At 42.0% G+C, this 19,593-nt stretch overlaps 1 protein-coding gene across 1 annotated transcript in view; it reads right to left on the bottom strand.

Annotated features, from left to right (window-relative positions):
* The window catches only part of phip (PHIP subunit of CUL4-Ring ligase complex), a 244,017-nt gene that overhangs the window by 19,977 nt on the left and 204,447 nt on the right, over positions 1 to 19,593 (bottom strand). The window contains exons 32-36 of the mRNA XM_078542472.1: positions 19,416 to 19,541; positions 7,882 to 7,957; positions 6,328 to 6,381; positions 4,721 to 4,870; positions 194 to 346 (exon numbers count right to left, since the gene is read on the bottom strand). Of these exons, the coding sequence (XP_078398598.1) occupies positions 194 to 346; positions 4,721 to 4,870; positions 6,328 to 6,381; positions 7,882 to 7,957; positions 19,416 to 19,541 (559 nt within the window). The remainder of the gene's footprint in view (positions 1 to 193; positions 347 to 4,720; positions 4,871 to 6,327; positions 6,382 to 7,881; positions 7,958 to 19,415; positions 19,542 to 19,593) is intronic.

Here is a 19,593-nt window from a genome sequence, read left to right as displayed (position 1 = left end):
AAATATTCAGATTTTGGGTTGCAGTGAAGTCCTGAAAAGCATACCAACTTCCTATTCTGTCCACTGATAAGTGGCCAGTAGGCAGGATGTACTCATTTCCTAAATATCAAAAGGATCAACCAAAGTCAACATCATGCTCTGACTTACTTACTTATTTTGGATAGTCCATGTGTCAATTTAACAATTTGCTTACCCTTGACTTTTTGCTGGGAGTGTAAGCCTTGGAGTTGCTAAAAATAAGGCGCACGTCTTTACATAATTCCAATGGCGTCTCATAATTTCCAGCTTCCAATGTCTCTTGAACTGTTCCGAAATCCATTGGTGTGTCAATGATATCTCTATAATCCTAGAAGAAAACAAATATGTTTACAAAAATAAGACTACTTATTTGAGAAATGGAGACAAAGGTTAAGAATGTGCAAATGACCTAATGGGTCAACATGAATACTTTCCCATGCTGAAACGTGTCCCAGGAATTTCCTTGCCAATCTCCTAACTGATTGGTTAACTTTAATGGAAACATAAATTAAATTGGATGGGCCCTTGAAGGAAATAAACTTGCAGGGTTAAAGGGGTCAAGTGGGAGAAGTGAGAGTTCCACAGAGAACCAGCACAGACTCGATGGGCTGAATGGCCTCTAGTGCTGTAAATGACTGTATTATTCTATAAGTTTCTGCGAAAGTAATTTCTGCTGTTGGACTATGTATCACAATGGTACTGGTGAATGTGTGTGTTAAAAAAAAACAAAATAAATATCCTTAAAGTAAACAGAAAATGCTGGAAATACTCAGCAGGTAAAATTGTAAGACTGGTCTAATGTAATATGAATGCCTATTTAAGTGTCTAAATAACACAAAAGTCATTTTGTAGTAATAAACTCAACAATACATTACAGCATATTAGATTATTTTAGAAATTTGTTAAATATGCAGTTTTGTTTATATGTTTCCCGAACAAGGGGTGACATTCCCCAGGTGAGCTTCATGGCTTTGTCTTGGAGGCATGACAAACTGAGCATTATTTTACATCACATCATCAACAAGTTATGTAATCTGCTGAATTCTGAAACACTTTCACAAACAGATTTTTTTTTTGACGTTATTCAAAGAACAGGAAAGTTCTCCCTGTGTACTGTCTAATATTTAAGTCTCAACTAATATGTCAAAAAAACATTAGCTGGTGAATTATTGCACTGTTCTTTGTCGGATGTTGCAGCACGTAAATTGTCAATTGCACATTATAACAAGGTTGCATTCCAAAAAAAAAGTACTTCATTGGCTGTGAAACACTTTGGCAAATCCTCAAGTCATTAAAAGCACTATCTAAATGCAAGTTCTTTACTTTCTTCAAAGGTCATCTCAACCTGAAATGTTAATTCTGTTTCTTGCCAAAAGTGCTGCCTGACCTGCTGAGGTCTTTTCTTGTTTTAATTTAAGATTTCCAGCATGTTTTGCTTTTGTATCCTTAAGTTAAGGCAGCAAATATTTCTTCCTGCAGATAACACTGACTTTTTTTTTAAGGATAAGAAAAAGTACAAACACTGGAATCAGTAATAAAAATAGAAAATACTAGAAGGGCATAGATCAGTCAATATCTGAAAAGAGATAGGTCAATGCTTTGGGTGGGATGGCAATTTATTTTACATTTTCCTTTTACATAAAAATTCTATTGTACATTTTCAACATTTCTTTCCTAGTTCTGCTTGTCTGAATTCCTTGATCAAATCCTGTGGCTTGTTCACAGTTATAATTGGCAATTTAGTTTTGGGTAGGTATTCTTGTTCAACCACAAAGCCTCATTCAACAAACTCCAACGGCGCAATTTTATGCTGGCGAAATTTTACAGTCCCCCCGAAGTCATTGTGCTTTTGAACGGCTTGCTGAATTTTACAGCCTCGCCCCTGCTGCAAATGGGGCTGTAAAATTCGGCCCCAGGAATGACTATATAGACAAGGTTGCTTTCCACTCTCTGCAGTTCTCTAAATCAATTACAGATTCTTACAAAGCTACCATACACGTTTCACATTGAAAGATCAGTTTGTGAAAGAAAATTCTGATGTCAAAGATGATGATTTTATGCTATACTTCGTCAGCTAGTGCTTTAGGGTCAGGAGGTTTGCTAGCACTTAAAATTTGGGGGACAAAGCACCAACTCAACAAAGATTCAACAAAGAGCAATACTGTTGTCTCGAATGGATTTTAGGTTTAACTTGCTTTTAGTAATCAAAGGGTTTGTAATTATGGCTGCAGTTTACCAACTTATGCAATATTCTTTGACGATACCTAACTGATTACTCACATTCTTGCAAATCTCTGGGTTTCTGAAAATTGACACTTACAGTCTGCCATAAACTTTGGATTTCTCTTCTTAATTGGTCACTGGATATGGATGTCCTGGCAAGGCCAGTATTTATTGCCCATCCTTAACTTCCTTTCAGATGGTGATAATTATCCACCACCTTTAACCACTGTTAGGTAGGGAGGTCCAGGATTTTTACCAGTGACGATGAAGGAACATTGATATCTTTCCAAAGAGGCATGGTGTATGCCTTGGAGGGGAAATTCCAAGTGGTGCATCCATGTGCCTGGTGCTCTTGATTGTTAGATGGTAGGGTTCGTGTGTTTGGGAGGTGTTATTGAAGAAACTTTGCTGAGTTGCTGCAGTGCAACTTCTAGATAGTACACATTGTTGCCATTTTGCATTAGTTGTGCAGGGAGTGAATGTTTCAGGTGGTGGATAGGGTGCCAATCTGGCAGGCTACTTTGTCCTGAATGATGTCGAGCTTTTTGAATGTTATTAGAGCTTCGTTCATCCAGTTAAGTGAAGAGTATTGCATCACATTCCTAACTGGTGCCTTGTAGATGGTGAAAAGGTTTTGAGGAGTCAGGAGGTGAGTTACTTACCGCAGAATTCCCAGCCTCTGCTCTTGTAGCCACAGTATTCATGTGGCTCACCTAGTTAAGTTTCAGGTTAATAATGACCCCCCCCATTAAGGATGTTGATGTTAAGGAACTCAGCAGTGGTAATATTGCTGAATGTTAAGGGGAGATCATCAGACTGTCTCTTGTTGGAGATGGTTGTTGCCTGGAACTTGTGTGGCGCGAATGTTACTTGCCACTTAACAGCACAAGTCAAAATGTTGTTCAGGTCTTGCTGCATGTGGACACGGACACAGACCTTGGGAGTTATGATTGGATGTGAACACTGTGCAATCACCAGTGAACATACCCACTTCTGATTTAAGATGGACAGAATGATATTATTGAAGCAACTACAGATGGTAGGGCCAAGGGCGCCACTCTGAAGAACTCATGCAGTGATGTCCTGGGACTGAGATGATGGGCCTCCAATAACCACAACCAGCTATTAAAGGAATTGATACAGTCCTTCCAAAGACGCTTTCCTCCTTGCCCATTGCCATCCCCACAGGTCATTGTTGAAGCAACTAAGGTGGGGGGAGGCGATCGATGATGTAGTGGTATTGTCGCTGGACTAGTAATCCAGAGATCCAGGGCAATGCTTTGGGGGCCTGGGTTCAAATCCCACCATGGCAGGTGGTGGAATTTGAATTCTGTAAAAATTTGGAATTAAAAGTCTAATGATGACCATGAAGCCACTGTCAATTGTTGTAAAACCCTTTCTGGTTCACTAATGCCCTTTGGGGAAGGAAATCTGCTATCCTTACCTGATCTGGCCTACATGTGACTCCAGACCCACAGCAACATGGTTGACTCTTAAATGCCCTCTGAAATGGCCTAACAAGCCACTCAGTTGTATCAAACCACTACAAAGTCTCTGTGTTTTCCCTGTTTTGTCAATATTCAGAAAATTAACAGCTATGCTAGCTCCCTCACAAAGCAGAGAGGCCAAAGATTGGTCTTCCCTGATAGGTCTAGCAAAAAATGTCAGGGTCAGTTAATCTAAGCACCTGCCTACACCCCTTTCTGAAGTGACCATCCTCTGAGAGCCATGGAATTCCATTGCAACCATCACAAGAATTCCCATCTTGAACATTCTGGTTGTGGCAAGTGAAATTGCAACTCAAAGCAAGATAGTTGCAAGAAAAAGTGTGGTAACCAAAAATCTTGCAATGCAAAAACAAATATATATATATTTATTTACCAATGAAAGTTTAGATGAAATTAAATAACAAACCAAACTTGTGGTGAAGGTCAGCCAACGAATCTTTGGAGAACCGCCTCCTTTTGGTTCCCACCGTCTTCCACCTCCAGGTTCAACCTGCACAACCTTGCAGCTCCCAGTTCTGAACCTTCCTGCAAGTTAGCTGAAACTGGAGTCCGACAACCCCACCCAAACCTAGCACTTTCCAAACAGCACAGGAAACATTAAAGGTCTTTAAGCTGTCAACTCTACAAGCCCAGGACAGCTAAAGAGTATTTTACATAGGTGGGCTGCACTCTGGAGGAGTGCAATCTGGCATGTGGTTTATTTCCAAAGGAATCCGAGGTGAAATTATGTCATGTAGATCTGCAGCAAAGTCTCCAAAATGCTATACAGCAAAGCAGCGGCATGATCTCCATACCCAATTCTACAACCTGCACACCCTGAATTGCAAGGCTCCTTGCTATGAGCAGAGTCTCCAAAACTTCCATTTGTATATCTTTTTAAAGCACTTAGTTAAAATGCCTTGACGTTACTTAGAAAAAAACAATTAGGTGAACAGCACTAACTAAGTAAGTTAAAGTAGGTATTTACATACTGGATACTGAAATAAATCCACAGGCCGACGGAAAGGCTCCGAGTCTTCACACTGAAAGATTAGATGCAGCAGCTCTCTACAGCGCACCTTCCAGGCATTAACATCATGTGACTGAACACGATTACGCTGTGTCCTCCTAGGCTGGTGTTCCTGGATTCCCCAAAATATAAGAATTCAAAGTTTATGCCTACAACATGTAGAGATTTTTAAAATAAAAACACAAAATACTGGAACTATTTAGCAGGTCAGGCAGCATCCGTGGAGAGAAAAACAGAATTAACGGATTAGATTATATGCTGAAGGCAGGTGCTCCGTACCCCAGCTTAAATGGTAGTGGCACCTCTGCTCGACCAACACGCCCCGCTTTAATTTTTCGGTCGATAGGCCTTTAATTGCTACGAGGCAAGGCTTCCACCCCTTTCCAGGAGGTAGTCTGGCTACATCGAGCTGCTGCCCAATTGGAGGCCGGAAGCTCTGCAGTACTGGCGGTGCCTCCAGGAGCAGTGACCACTGTTAGTACTCCACTGAGGACATCAAGAAGGTGTTCAGCGATGGGCTAGACCTCCATGTAAGTCTGGGATCTTGCTGGAACTGGGTTGGCAGGCTCCAGCGAAGGGGGTGGGGGGTCTCATGTTGGATAGTGCAAGGAGGAGGGTGGATGCGGGGAGGGAGAGCTGTTGGGGGGTGAGGGGGGCCCTCTGATTGGCACGGGGGACTTTCACTGGCCAGCAGCCCGCAGGGTGAAATCTAGGCAGAGACCTCTCCCACCACCCACTAAAGCTGAGCGACAACAGGATAAGGCCCTGAAGTGGGTATTAACTGGATGGGCAGCACACCTGATGCCTCCCCTGCTACTCATTAAAATGCAATATGGGCAGAGAGTAGGCACGGCACCCTATTTTACGTCTGCTTTCCCGCCCAGGGGTGGCCTGTAGAATCCAGCCCAACACTTCAGGTCTGTGACCTTTCACCAGAACTTCACTGTTTTTTTTCTCTCCACGGACACTGTTCGACCTGCTGTGTATTTCTAGAATTTTCTGTTTTTACTGCAGATTTCCAGTGTCTGCAGCATTTTGCTTTTGTATACCTATGTTCAATTTCTTCCAGATCCTTCATCACTCCCTGTGGAAAAGTACCTAGCTTTCATGCAACATCTACTCCAGATAGCATAGCCAAGAACAGATATTAATCATATAGGTTATATCAGATTTGAACCTGTGTTCATGCACTCTATGTATAGCATGCTGCAGCTTGAATGCCCTGTTATTTCCAAGGAAGTCTACTTTGAGTACTTGACCCATAGCATGCCACATTAAAAAATGAATGTCTTGTGAACGCAAAAGAAGTTGGAGATAAGAAAGGGACATTCACCCCATTGAAGTTCATCTCAGAAATGCATCACAGCTTAAAATAAATGCTATTTTCACAACTAACAGACAAATTAAAAAAAAAAACAATATTCTGACAGTTCACTAAATGACTTTATATGTAATGCACAATATATTTTTTCTTCTCCACCCAAAAAGGCTACCAACAAGTAAATAGTAAAACATTACACCAGTTGCTTTAGGCCTGCGTGCTGTTACACAGGACTAAGATCAAGTTACCTTCTTATTTCTGGTGGAGGTTCCTGGAACATCAGAATTCTCTGCCTCATCATCCTTATAACCAGAAAAATAAGACATAACAATGTGACACAAACATTACAGTTAGAAAGAAATAACTATTAACATGATCTGGATAATTATGGAGTGTTACAGTTTGACTATGCCCCAGGTTTATTTAAGCTTCAAGAATAGTTTTAATATTCTGCAAATTTCAAGAAATCGTAATTCCATACATATTGGTGGGTGAATAATTAGGGGTTTAATAAGATTTCAAATACAGGGAATTAACAGCAGGTTTATCAGCCTCTTCAGTATTTCACACCCAAGTGTGCAGATGTAAAGGCCTTTATGTTTAACTAGCATCGGGCTGAATCTTGTTGAGGTGGCCCAACGGCAGGCCAGAAAGCTGGGGGCAACCCTGCCTTGGCCATTTCCGCAAGTCCAGAAATGATTCTGTGGTAATTAGGCAATTAATTAATGAGGCTCCTGTTTTCACACAGCAAGTGGTTAGGAACTGGAGGCAGATTCAACTGAGTGTAGAAAAGACAAGCTTTAAGGGCCTTGATCCCGGGAAGGCAAACAGTTCACTAGGAGCAGTGGCTACTGTTGGGATTCACCCGGCCTGCAGCGGCATCATGGACACCGCCCTGGGAGCAAGGTAATTCAGGTTGGGATCGCCGTGGCCAGTCGGGCAGGCCCCGGTAAACAGCAAGGGCTGTGTTTCCATGGAGATTGCCCTCTGTGGGCGACAGGGCTGGCCCTCATGTTTTAATGGACAATCTTCCCACGCAGCAATGGGAAGAGACCCTTAACTGGCCTTTAATTGATCATTTAAGAGTCTCGATCATTCACTTTGCAGGAACGCCATTCTCCACCTTCCCCAGCTGCTGAGAGAATTCCACTGCGTCGGACACTCCACACCACCAACCACTTCACACCACCCTTCCAATGCAATTCTCCTGCCCCCTTTGCTTCCCAATCCACTCCCCAGGACCCCATTAAAATCTACCTATTGTGTGGGCTTCTACTAACGTATTCATTTTCCTAGCATGTAACAATTACGGCAATAATACAACATTGATTAGAGGGTCATCTCTCCATCAGAGGTATCAACTCTTATTGGGCCCAGCTCCATGAACACTGCCAGTGCTTACAGTACAAGATCCAACTGCCCATTCTTTATGTGGCCCTAGACGGTGAATACTGACAGACAATAAAATCACAGAGCATCATATCAGAGAATGATCCTATCCTTGCTCAAAGTGTAAGCATGTGCACATTATAATAAGAGGTGACTGGACAGCAATCAGCAACAGGAATGTTGACTAATTTAGTTTTGTCTTATGAAGCCAGAGGTGCTGAAGTCAATTATAGTTCCCAGCCACTACCCCAGATGAGATCAGCTAGCTCAGGGCATTTTGAGGATGAAACCAAGCACCCCTGGCCTGGACATAATGGTAGTCCAGTGTCTGGCTCACTATGGAATCAGATGAATTTACTGAATATATTTTTAAAAAGAATCTACTTTGCCAGATTTCAGCCTTTGAAAATTACCTCATCTTCTTCATCTGACATCATTTTCTTCTTCAGGTTATTGTAGAATGGAAGGATGTCAGTAGAGCTCTGGTCTCTGAAGCAATAAATAAAAAGAAAGAAAAATGAAAGAAAGATAATAAAAGTGCCTTTCATGTCTACTAGGCACTTCAAAGCAACTTATAGCCAATGAAGTACTTTTAGAAGTCACTGTTGAAATGTAGGAAATGTGGCAGTCAATTAGCACACAGCAAGCTCCTGCAAACAACAACATGATATTGACCAGCTGATCTGTTTTTTGCGGTGCTGTTTGAGGGATAAATATTGGCGAGGACAACAAGCATAACTCCTCTGCTCTCCTTCGAAATAATATCTTGGTTCTTTATGTCCACCTGAATGGGCAGACAGAGCATTGGTTTAACACCTCATCCTAACTTTGGCACCTCCAACAGTACTGCACTGGAACGTCAGCCTTGATTAAGTACGGGAGAGGGATTTGAACTCAGAACCTTCTGACTCAAGAGGTGAGAGTGCTCCCAGCCGAGACACACTGACACATAAGTAAATAAATGTGAAAGATTAAACCTCTGGATATATTCAAAAGGCCTGTTCATCAATAAAAGGACTTCAGGCAGTTCATCGATAGCATTGAAGAAGGAAATGGCTATTTGTAGCTGTTTATACCTCTCGTGATGACATATTTCCATTTTAAACATTAGGATTTGAAAAGTACCCTAAGAATATTGTTGTACAGTTTCAATTTACCTAAGAGTACAAGTTTAATTAATAGATTGGATTTATTTTAAAATGTTTGTATTGAATTATTTATAAGAATCAGAAGAATTGTAATAGAAAGTTATCAAAGAAAATACATTTAGAATAATTTATATAATTTTTTTATCATAATTAATTATAAAAGGGAGGAATCATTTAAAAAATATATTAGCATTGAATGACTTCCAGCAAGCTCTTTCTTTGAAGCAGTTAATATGCATGAAGGTCGTCTCTTTGGAGCTTTATCGCATCTGAACCTTGGCACCACTCAGCGGTAAAACCCAGTATCTTTACTGGAACTTTGTTAAAAAAAAACCGTGTGTAATTTATTTTTCACTTGGGATGTGAAATTCCTATTGTCAAGTGATGCAACAGGAACATGTTTTGATTGAGGGGCTGGAATGAATGGGGGAGGAGAACTTAGTTCTGTTGGGACTCAACCCCATGGAAATTCCATTCAACAGGGCGGGGGGGGGGAGAGAGAGAGAGAGAGAGAGAGAGAGAGAGAGAGAGAGAGAGAGAGTAGCGTTGGGGAGAAAGAGTCCTCCAAACTAAATGGAGAGGAGCTTGAGGTGGTCCTGTGCTATCCTGAAAATTGTGCTGATTAAGCCTCTGCAAGGCCTCAATGAAACTCTCACCAACTCCGAGCTGGCATGTATTCCACTGAGGGCCCTGGAAAGGCTCCAAAATGTAACTTGGCTAACATAATAAACTAAAAAATAAAGCATTATAAATGTCTACAATTACCCACAAGTTAAAATTTTAAGATTTGAATGTACAATATCATTGGACACATTGGTACCAGAAAAATGCCCATGAAAGTTGCCATATGATTCCTGTGCATGAAGATAGGCATCTGCTACAGTGGCTTACACGTGACTCCCTTTCCACACTACATGGTTAGCCCTTAATGTCATCAGGGAAACTAGGGATTCTGTATCGGTGTCACTGCATCCCAGCAATGAATTAAAAACAAACACTGTAACATCAAAGTGAAGTTGCATAACAGTGCAATTACAAAAAATGTTGCTAAGATACAAGAAAAATTTGGATCACTAGGTCTTGTACAAAACCAACTGCTTGCATTTAAATAATACTTTGTTTATGATTTTAGGATATCAAGAAGTACATGTCAATGCATTTTATTATTATTATTACAAGTTATATTACCAGGGGCTGCAATTTAGTCAACTTTGGGAACAAAATCTTCTGTTAAGTAAGTATTGATTGTCATTTGGAGTACAGAACTTGAGTATTGCTGAAAAAAGACATTTTGTCAAAGCTTTTCGTCTTGCACTCATCAACTTAACCTGGTGCTCAAATTTTTGAGATACTTTGCCCTTCCAGGTAACCTGACGTAGACTGAGCGCTTTCCAGGGCCGAAAGTGATGGCCTTAGGCCCGTTCATGAGATTGCGCGATATACAGCATGAAAAAAAACAATTTGAGCAACACCGCCACTATGCAGTAGCAACACGAGTGGTATTTGTCACTAACAGCAAAAGCCAAAAAGACGTTCTGCCCGTCACACAAGTGAGTAAGCTGGTATATGAATTTCAGTGCCAGTGTGATGCTAGGTATGTAGGTCGTATGTCCCAAAGACTGGTGGATCATGTCAAAAACATGTACCTTTTGCTGTTCACAATGGGCAAGATACAACCGTACCCAACCAGCCCATGCTTGCAAAATTCAAAGCACAGTGCCCAACATTAGACGCGATTCTGCGATAGGACCACATTTTCTAAATAATTCTGAGTGTGCTAAAAATTACGCTGACAACCAATTTAAGATTGTCTATCAGGCTCACAGTGTGGCGCATTTGCATGTATTGGAAGCTACATACATTAATACACAGGGCCCTGTTCTTTGCAGATAGTGAGAACGTGTACACACATTGCGCCAGCTTCAGCTAAACAAAATAAGTGACAGCCATTCACTGGTTCATTCCTCAGGGCAATGCCTTGACTAATCAGAGTCAAGCTGCTTGGTTTAAATTTCAAACAATGCTTGACAGTTAACTGCTAGTCACCATTAACTGGTGCATTCTCCATGGCAATACCGCTACCAAATCAGAGTCCACTTGCCAACCAATTATCTCTTTTCATACAGTATAAAGTTGTTGCTTCTCCTGGCATTGATATACTTCTGATCGTCCTGATAAGTGTATGACGAAAAGCTTCGGCAAAACGTCTTTTTTCAGCAATACTTAAGCATTGCTTGTTGTGTAGCTTTTAACCAGAAATACTTTTATGTAGATATGCTAATAAGCATAAGACAAAAATCTCTGGTAAGTTTTACTGTACAAGCAGAGCACAAGCAGGTTACAATGTGGTCACTCTTCCTGGAACACAATTAAACAATGGAATTCCTTGGTTAAGAAAATATTCAGATTTCTCCACAGAATTCACATATATAACTGTCGCTGAAGCATCCTTAGATTCTTGACAACTTTGATCAATGTTAATGAGCATATCAGAATCTCAGTTGGTTTTGTACTCTCTCCCGTGAGTATATAATTAGTAAAAGTGTAGTAAGAGGAGTGGTGGGGCTGATTAAGAATTAAAAAGTGTTTTTACGCACAGGGGCAGGGGTGTGACTGAGGTATTAAATGAGTACTTTACATCTATCTTTAGGAATAACGTGCTGCCTAAGTCATAGTGAAAGAGTAGGTAGTTGAGATTCTGGATAGACAAAAACATTTTAAAAAGGAAATACTGGAAAGGCTGGCTGTACATCAAGTTGATAAGTCATCAGAATCAATAGGATGCATCTGAAAATGCTGAGGGAAGGGTGGAAACTGCGGAGGTACTGGCCATAATTTTCTAATCCTCCTTAGATACAGGGGTGGTGCCGGGGGCTGGAGATTTGTAAATGTTACACCCTTGTTGAAAAAAAAGTGTCAGGGTAACTACAGGTCAGTTCAACCTCGGTGGTGAGAAAGGTTTAGAGATGATAATCTGGGACTAAATTTACAATCACTTGGATAAATACGGATTAATTGGGAAAGTCAGCACAAATTCTTAAAGGCAAATAGTGTTTAACTAACTTGATTGAGTTTTCTAAATGAGGTAAGAGGTCGATGTTGGTAAGGCAGCTAATATGATGTATATGGACTTCCAAAAAAGTTTGATAACAGGCTTGATAGCAAAGCTGAAGCCCACAGAATAAAAGGGAAAGTGGCAACATGGATACAAAATTGGCACAGTGACAGGAAAAAGAGGAGTGCTGAACAGTGCTTTTCAGACTGGAACAGGTTATAAAGTGGAGTTCCCACGGGTAAGTACTACGGCCACTGTATTTCTTGACCTAGACTTATTTATTTGTGCAGGGCACAATTCCAAAATTTGCAACTGACACAAAACCCGGAAATACTGTGAACTGTCAGGAGGACATGATAGACTTCAAGAGGACAAAGACAGGCTGGTGGAATGGATGGACACAGGGCAAGTGAAATTTAATGCAGAGAAATGTGAAGTGGTACATTTTGGATAGGAAGAACAAGGTGAGGCAATATAGAATAAAGTAAGGGGCGCAATTCTAAAGGGGATGCAGAAACAGGAAGGCCTGGGGGTATATGCGCACAAAAAATTGAAGGTGGCAGGGCTGGTTGGGAAAGTGGTTTAAAAGGCACACTGATCCTAGGCCTTATAAATGGAGGTATAAAGCTGAATTTTACTTGTTCCCCCCCCCTCCAAAGAGAAATTTCAGTCCCGAGCCGACCAACGTTAAACAAGGCCGCCCTGCAGCTATAATGTGCTCCGTGCAGCCTTAAGCAGGCGAGAGTAGGACTTCTGCTCTTCGGTGGAAGGAAGTCCCACCCTCGAGAGCTAGTTCCAGCAGCACCAGGACTCAACGGTGGGCGCTGCTGGGACAGCCCTGGGTTGAAGACACCGTGAATCTCGGAGAGAGGGGCATATTGGATGGGGAGGGATTGGAGAGCCTCGGGAGGGGATGTGAGGATGGTGGGCGAGGTGGGTTTTGGTGGCCAGGTGGTAGGTCACAAAGTAACATCTTGTGTGGAAGAGGGGGGGTGGGGTTGGGTGCCCTGATTCCCACAGGTCACCCCAGAAGTGCATGCGCCCCCCCCTTCCTTACTGCCGTTTATCCAGTTTAGTTAAAAAAATGGCCTGAGCACTCCTGCCTGCCTGCCCATGCCAACTGTATAATGACGTGGCCAATGTAATATTTGGGTCAATTGGTCTGTTAACAAGCTCAAGTGCCCATTAATTATTTTTTTGAAAATGGCAGGCAGGCTGCTGATTTTGGTGCCCTCCTACCATTTTATGGAGACCGGGTCAGGGGTGGGCGGGAAAGCAGTGAGCTAGCCACCCGAAAACATGCCTGGTGGGGCTGGGGGGACCTAAAATCCAGCCCATGGAGTACAAAAGCAAGGAAGTTATGATGAATCTTTCTTAAACTCTGGTTCAGCCTCAATTGGAATACTGTATCCTACCCTGAGCAAAATAATTTTAGGAAGGGTGTGAAGGCTTGGGAGAGGATGCAGGAAAGAATTATGAGAATAGTTCTAGGAATGAGGAACTGCAGTCAGATTGGAGAAGCTGGCATTGCTCTCCTTAGAGATAGTTGAGAGGAGATTTGATAGAAGTGTCAAAATCATAAGCAGTCCAGATGGAACAGAGAAAAACTGTTCCCATTGGCAAAAAGAGTCAAGAAACCAGGAGACACTGATTTAAAGTGATTGGCAAAAGGACCAATGCAGCAAGTGGCTAGGATTTGGAACGCACTACATGAGAGTGTGATGGAGGCAGATACAATGGGGACTTTCAAAAGGGAACTGGATAAATATCTGAAGCGAAAAAAACTTGAATGACCACGGGGAAAGGGTGTGGAAGTGGGACTAGCAGAGTTGTTCTTGTAGAAAGCTGGCATGGACACAATGGGCTGAATGGCCTCCTTCCATGTTGTAGATATTCTGTGATTCTAAACCGTAATTCACCTCCAAATAAAACCAACCCAATGTTGACACAAAACTAACTAATTTTCAGAATATTATTGTGGGTTGTTGTAAAGTAGGTTTATAGGGGTGAGTATGGATGATTCTGTCTGGGTGTGATTTAATTGAGTTGGAGTCAGCTAGGATGTAAGCTTGAAATTATCAAAAGGAGTTAGGTGTAGAAGGGTACTTGAAATACTAATGAGTAAACATGGATGAGGTCTTAGCATATAAGGTGTGAGGAAATTTGCATTTTGAGAAGTGAATGAGTTGTTTGGATTTCATGGGGATGGTAGGATGTTTACAACTGGTAAAATAACTAAGGCCAAGCGTTGTGAGGTGACACTGAGTGCCCTTGACATCAAGGCCGCATTTGACCAAGTGTGGCATCAAGGAGCCCAAGCAAAACTGGAGTCAATGGGAATCAGGGGGAAAACTCTCCACTGATTGGAGTCATACTTAGCACAAAGGAAGATGGTTGTGGCTGTTGGAGGTCAGTCATCTCAGCTCCAGGGCATCACTGCAGGAGTACCTCAGGGTGGTGTCCTCGGCCCAACGATCTTCAGCTGCTTCATCAATGACCTTCCTTCCATCATTCAGTCAGAAGTGGGAATGTTCGCTGATGATCGTTCGCGACTCCTCAGATACTGAAGCAGTCCATGTCCAAATGCAGCAAGCCCTGGACAATATCCAGGCTTGGACTGACATGTGGCAAGTTACATTCGTGCCACACAAGTGCCAGGCAATGACCATCTCCAAGAAGAGAGAATCTAACCATCGCCCCATAAAGTTCAATGGCATTACCATCACTGTATCCCGTACTAGCAACATTCTGGGGGTTACCATTGACCAGAAACTGAACTGGGCTAGCTATATAAATACAATGCCTATAAGAGCAGGTCAGAGACTAGGAATCCTGTGACAAGTAACTTACCTCCTGACTCCCCAGTGCCTATCCACCATCTACAAGGCACAAGTCTGGAGTGTAATGGAATACTCCCCACTTGCCCAGATGAGTGCAGCTCCCCAAACACTCTTTCACACCGTCCTGGACAAAGCAGCCCGCTTGATTGGCACCACATACATAAACATTCACTCCCTGCACTACTGATGCACAGTAGCAGCAGTTTGTACCATCTACAAGATGCACTGCAGGAATTCACCAAGGCTCCTTCGACAGCACCTTCCAAAACCACGACCACTACCATCTAGAAGGACAAGGGCAGCAGATTCATGGGAACACCACCACGTGGAAGTTCCCCTCCAAGTCATTCACCATCCTGACTTGGAAATATATCGCCGTTCCATCACTGTTGCTCGGTCAAAATCCTGGAACTCCCTTCTTAACAGCACTGTGGGTGTGCCTACACCACATGGACTGTAGTGGTTCAAGAAGGCAACTCGCCACCACCTTCTCAAGGGGCAACTAGGGATGGGCAATAAACGCTGGCCCAACCAGCGAAGCCCATATCTTGTGAATGAATTAAAAAAAGAGGTCATACTGGCAACATGAAAGATTTTTATATTATGGGAAAAGTAAATTTGCAAAGACATATAGAATAATGGAATTTACAGATTAAAGAGAGAGAAACATACCTAAAGGGGAATGAAAGACTACATTTGTGGGGCCATGTACGATCTAACAGGAATGTGTGAAACAGCCTTGAAGAAGCCTCCAGCTATTTTTGCAAAAGTATGCTGTGTCCAGTAACTAAATTTGGGGAAAAGCCTTTGGAATTCCACTGTCGAATGGGTGCTGTGGTAACTTGCTGGCTTGCTATTTAAATGCAAAATCTATTTTGGACTTAAAGGGGGTGTGTTGTTGGGAGTTAGGTTAATTAAGGATTTTAGGATTTGTTGTAGTATTAAGTAACTGTGATCTTACATATGTGCTTCAAATCTTTTCTTACGTTAATAAATATTTTAAATTAATTTTTAAAATCTCTAAAGGTTTTAGTGGGCTCATTACTTAACACAGAAACATAGAAACTAGCAGCAGGAGTAGGCCATTCGGCTCTTCGAGCCTGCTCTGCCATTCATTATGATCATGGCTGATCATCCAACTCAACAGCCTGCTCCCGCTTTCTCCCCATATCCTTTGATCCCTTCTGCCCCAAGAGTTATATCTAACTCCTTCCTGAAAACATATAATGTTTTGGCCTCAACTACTTTCTGTGGTAGCAAATTCCACAGGCTTACCACTCTCTGGGTGAAGAAATTTCTCCTAATCTTGGTCCTAAATGGTCTACCCCATATCCTCAGACTGTGACCCTTGCTTCTGGACTCCCCCACCATCGGGAACATCCTTCCTGCATCTACCCTGTCTAATCCTGTTAGAATTTTATAAGTTTCTATGAGATCCCCCCTCATTCTTCTGAACTCCAGCGAATATAATCCTAACCGGCTCAATCTTTCCTCATATGTCAGTTCCGCCATCCCAAGAATCAGTCGGGTAAACCTTCGCTGCACTCCCTCTATAGCAAGTACATCCTTCCTCAGATAAGGAGACCAAAACTGCACATAATATTCCAAGTGTGGTCTCACCAAGGCCCTGTACAATTGCAGCAAGACATCCCTGTTCCTGTACTCGAATCCTTTGGCTATGAAGGTCAACATACTATTTGCCTTCTTTAACGCCTGCTGCACCTGCATGCTTACCTTCAGCGACTGGTGTACAAGGACACCCAGATCTCGTTGCACATTCCCCTCTCTCAATTTATAGCCATTCAGATAATAGTCTGACTTCCTGTTTTTGCTACCAAAGTGGATAACCTCACATTTATCCACATTATACTGCATCTGCCATGCATTTGCCCACTCACTCAGCTTGTCCAAATCACACTGAAGCATCTCTGCATCCTCCTCACAGCTCACCCTCCCACCCAGCTTTGTGTCATCTGCAAATTTGGAGATATTACATTTAGTTCCCTCAGCTAAATTATTAATATATATTGTGAATAGCTGGGGTCCCAGCACCGATCCCTGTGGTACCCCACTAGTAACTGCCTGCTATTCGGAAAAAGACCTGTTTATTCCTACTCTTTGTTTCCTGTCTGCCAACCAATTTTCTATCCATCTCAATACACTATCTCCAATTCCTTGCGCTTTAATTTTACATGCCAATCTCTTATGTGGGACTTTGTCGAAAGCCTTCTGAAAGTCCAAATAAACCACATCCACTGGCCCCCCCCTCATCAACTCTACTAGCTACATCCTCGAAAAATTCCAGTAGATTTGTCAAGCATGATTTCCCTTTCATAAATCCATGCTGACTCTGTCGGAATCTGCCACTGATTTCCAAGTGCTCAGCTATGAAATCTTTTATAATGGACTCGAGAGTTTTCCTCACTACCAACGTCAGGCTGACTAGTCTATAATTCCCTGTTTTCTCTCTATCTCCTTTTTAAAATAGTGGGGTTACATTAGCTGCCCTCCAATCTGTAGGAACTGTTCTCAGAATCTCGGAAGATGACCACCAATGCATGCACTATTTCTGGGGTCACTTCCTTAAGTACTCTGGGATCTAGATTATCAGGCCCTGGGGATTTATCGGCCTTCAATCCCATCAATTTCCCCAACATCATTTCCCTACTAATACTGATTTCTTTCAGTTCCTCCCTCTCACTAAACCCTGTGTTCCCCAACATTTCTGGTATGTTATTTGTGTCCTCCTTTGTGAAGACAGAACCAAAGTATTTATTTAGTTGGTCAGCCATTTCTTTGTTCCCCATTATAAATTCCCGTTTCTGACTGTAAGGGACCTACATTTGTCTTCATCAATCTTCTTCTCTTTACATACCTATAGAAACTTTTACAGTCAGTTTTTATGTTCCCTGCAAGCTTACGTTCGTACTCTATTTTGCCCTTCTTAATCAATCCCTTGGTCCTCCTTTGCTGAATTATAAACTGCTCCCAATCCTCAGGTCTGTTGCATTTTCTGGCCAATTTGTATGCCTCTTCCTTGGATCTAATAGTCCGTCTAATTTCCCTTGTAAGCCATGGTTTGGCCACCTTTCCTATTTTACTTTTGCTCCAGACAGGAATAAACAATTGTTGCAGTTCACCCATGCTCTCTTTGAATGTTTGCCATTGCCTATCCACCGTCATCCCTTTAAGTAACGTTTCCCAATCCATCATAGCCAACTCGTGCCTCATACCATCTTCTGAATGCAATGCACACATCTCTTAATAAACACATTTTACAAAACCATTTTGATAGTGTGACCAAGTTTCCCTTGTGGATTTGATCCACCTGGCACTTGCCACATCATTACAACATCAATTAAGCTGGCAGAACAAAAGCGATCTACAAATTTTTGAAACTATCTGAATTGATAAAAGAGAGCAAATTGTTGGAGGACCTCTAAGGTACTATTCTAATTCAGTAAATGAATACCTAAATGCCTAGAAAAAATATGAAGGCTTCACTTTAGATGTAATTAATTTCAAATATTTTGTTTCACTGGGGAAATGTTTCTGTCTAGCCCACCCACACTCCCTACAATAGAATATTTATGGCATTGCTCGCAGGTATCGGGATCTGGAACATGGTTGTGTTGTTTACTTGTTAGGATGACTATGTTTAAACCTAGCTTACACTGTCACTGCTCCAATACCTCCTGTGAAAATGTGGTCCAAGAAAGCACATTCTGAGGTCAATTACAGGCTAATTACAAGATATCAGCTCTCTGCTTCTCCCTTTGGAAAGGTGTCAGTCTATCATCCAAAAACACAGAAAAACTTTCCACATGCACACTGACAACACCCAGCTCCACCTCACCATCATCTCTCTCGACCCCTCTACCGTCTCTAAATTGCTAGATTGATTATCTGACATTCAGTACTGCATGAGCAGAAATTTCCTCTGCTAGATATTAAAGGAATTTCCCGCCACAAACTCCCTAGCCACCAATTCCATTCCTCTCCCTTACAACAGTCTGAAGTCGAATCAGATTTTTCCCAGCTTAGTGTCATATTTGATTCTGAGATAAGCTGCCGACCACATACCCATGCCATCACTAAAACTGCCTATCTCCACCTCCGCAACACTACCAGACTCCTGCCTCAGCTCATCTGATGCTGAAATCCTCATCATGCCTTTGTTACTCCAGACTTGATTATTCCAACAAACACCTGTCAGGCTTCTCACATTTTACCCTAACTAAAGCTGAGGTTATCCAAATCTGCTGCTGGTGCCCTTACTCATACCAAGACCCATTCACCCATCAACCCGGGCTCACTGACCTACGTTGGCTTCCGGTTAATTAATGCCCCAATTTTAAAATTATCGTCCTTGCTTTCAAGTGCCTCCATGGCCTTTCCCCTCCCTAACTTAAATCTCCTCCAGCCCTACAAAGCCTCTTGAGATATTTGCACTCTTCTAATACTAGGCTCTTGTGCATCCCCAAATTTAAGTCTTCACCAGTGGCTAATGCTCAAGGTTTAATGCTTTGGAATTCCCTCTCTATACCTCTGTGCCTCTTTGACCAGGCTTTTGGTCATTTTCCCTACTATTTCCTTGCGTGGCTTTGTGTCAAATTTTGTTTGATAACTTATCTGTGAAGCACCATGCAATGTTTTAATACATTGAAGGCTCCACAGAAATACAAGTTGTTGTTATCAAAATGAAAATAAATAACCTACAGTGTCTGCCATCCTTTCTTCTCTTCACGTACCTTTTTCCTCAAGTTTGTTCAATTGTTAATCAGGTAGAGCATGACAGGTACTTGATATGCATAACAAAATGTTATGCCATGAGGTATGACAGATGTGTACTAGGAGCCGTATTTTTATATAGACAAACAGATCCACAACAAAGAAAAACTTACTTTACAAACTGCAGGAGAACATCGATGACTAATTTGGCAGATTTAACTATGGGGCTTCCAGGTTCGTTGAAAGTCCGTGCATTGTGTTCAATATATCGTACCTCCCACATCAGGGATGACATACGTCTGAAAAATAATAGCTTCACTTTACTTAACCATATAAAATTTATATTACACA

This window comes from Cetorhinus maximus, chromosome 5 (genome assembly GCF_964194155.1).
Source record: "Cetorhinus maximus chromosome 5, sCetMax3.hap1.1, whole genome shotgun sequence".
Classification (NCBI taxonomy): Eukaryota; Metazoa; Chordata; class Chondrichthyes; order Lamniformes; family Cetorhinidae; genus Cetorhinus; species Cetorhinus maximus.
This window is presented reverse-complemented; position numbering and strand designations above follow the sequence as displayed.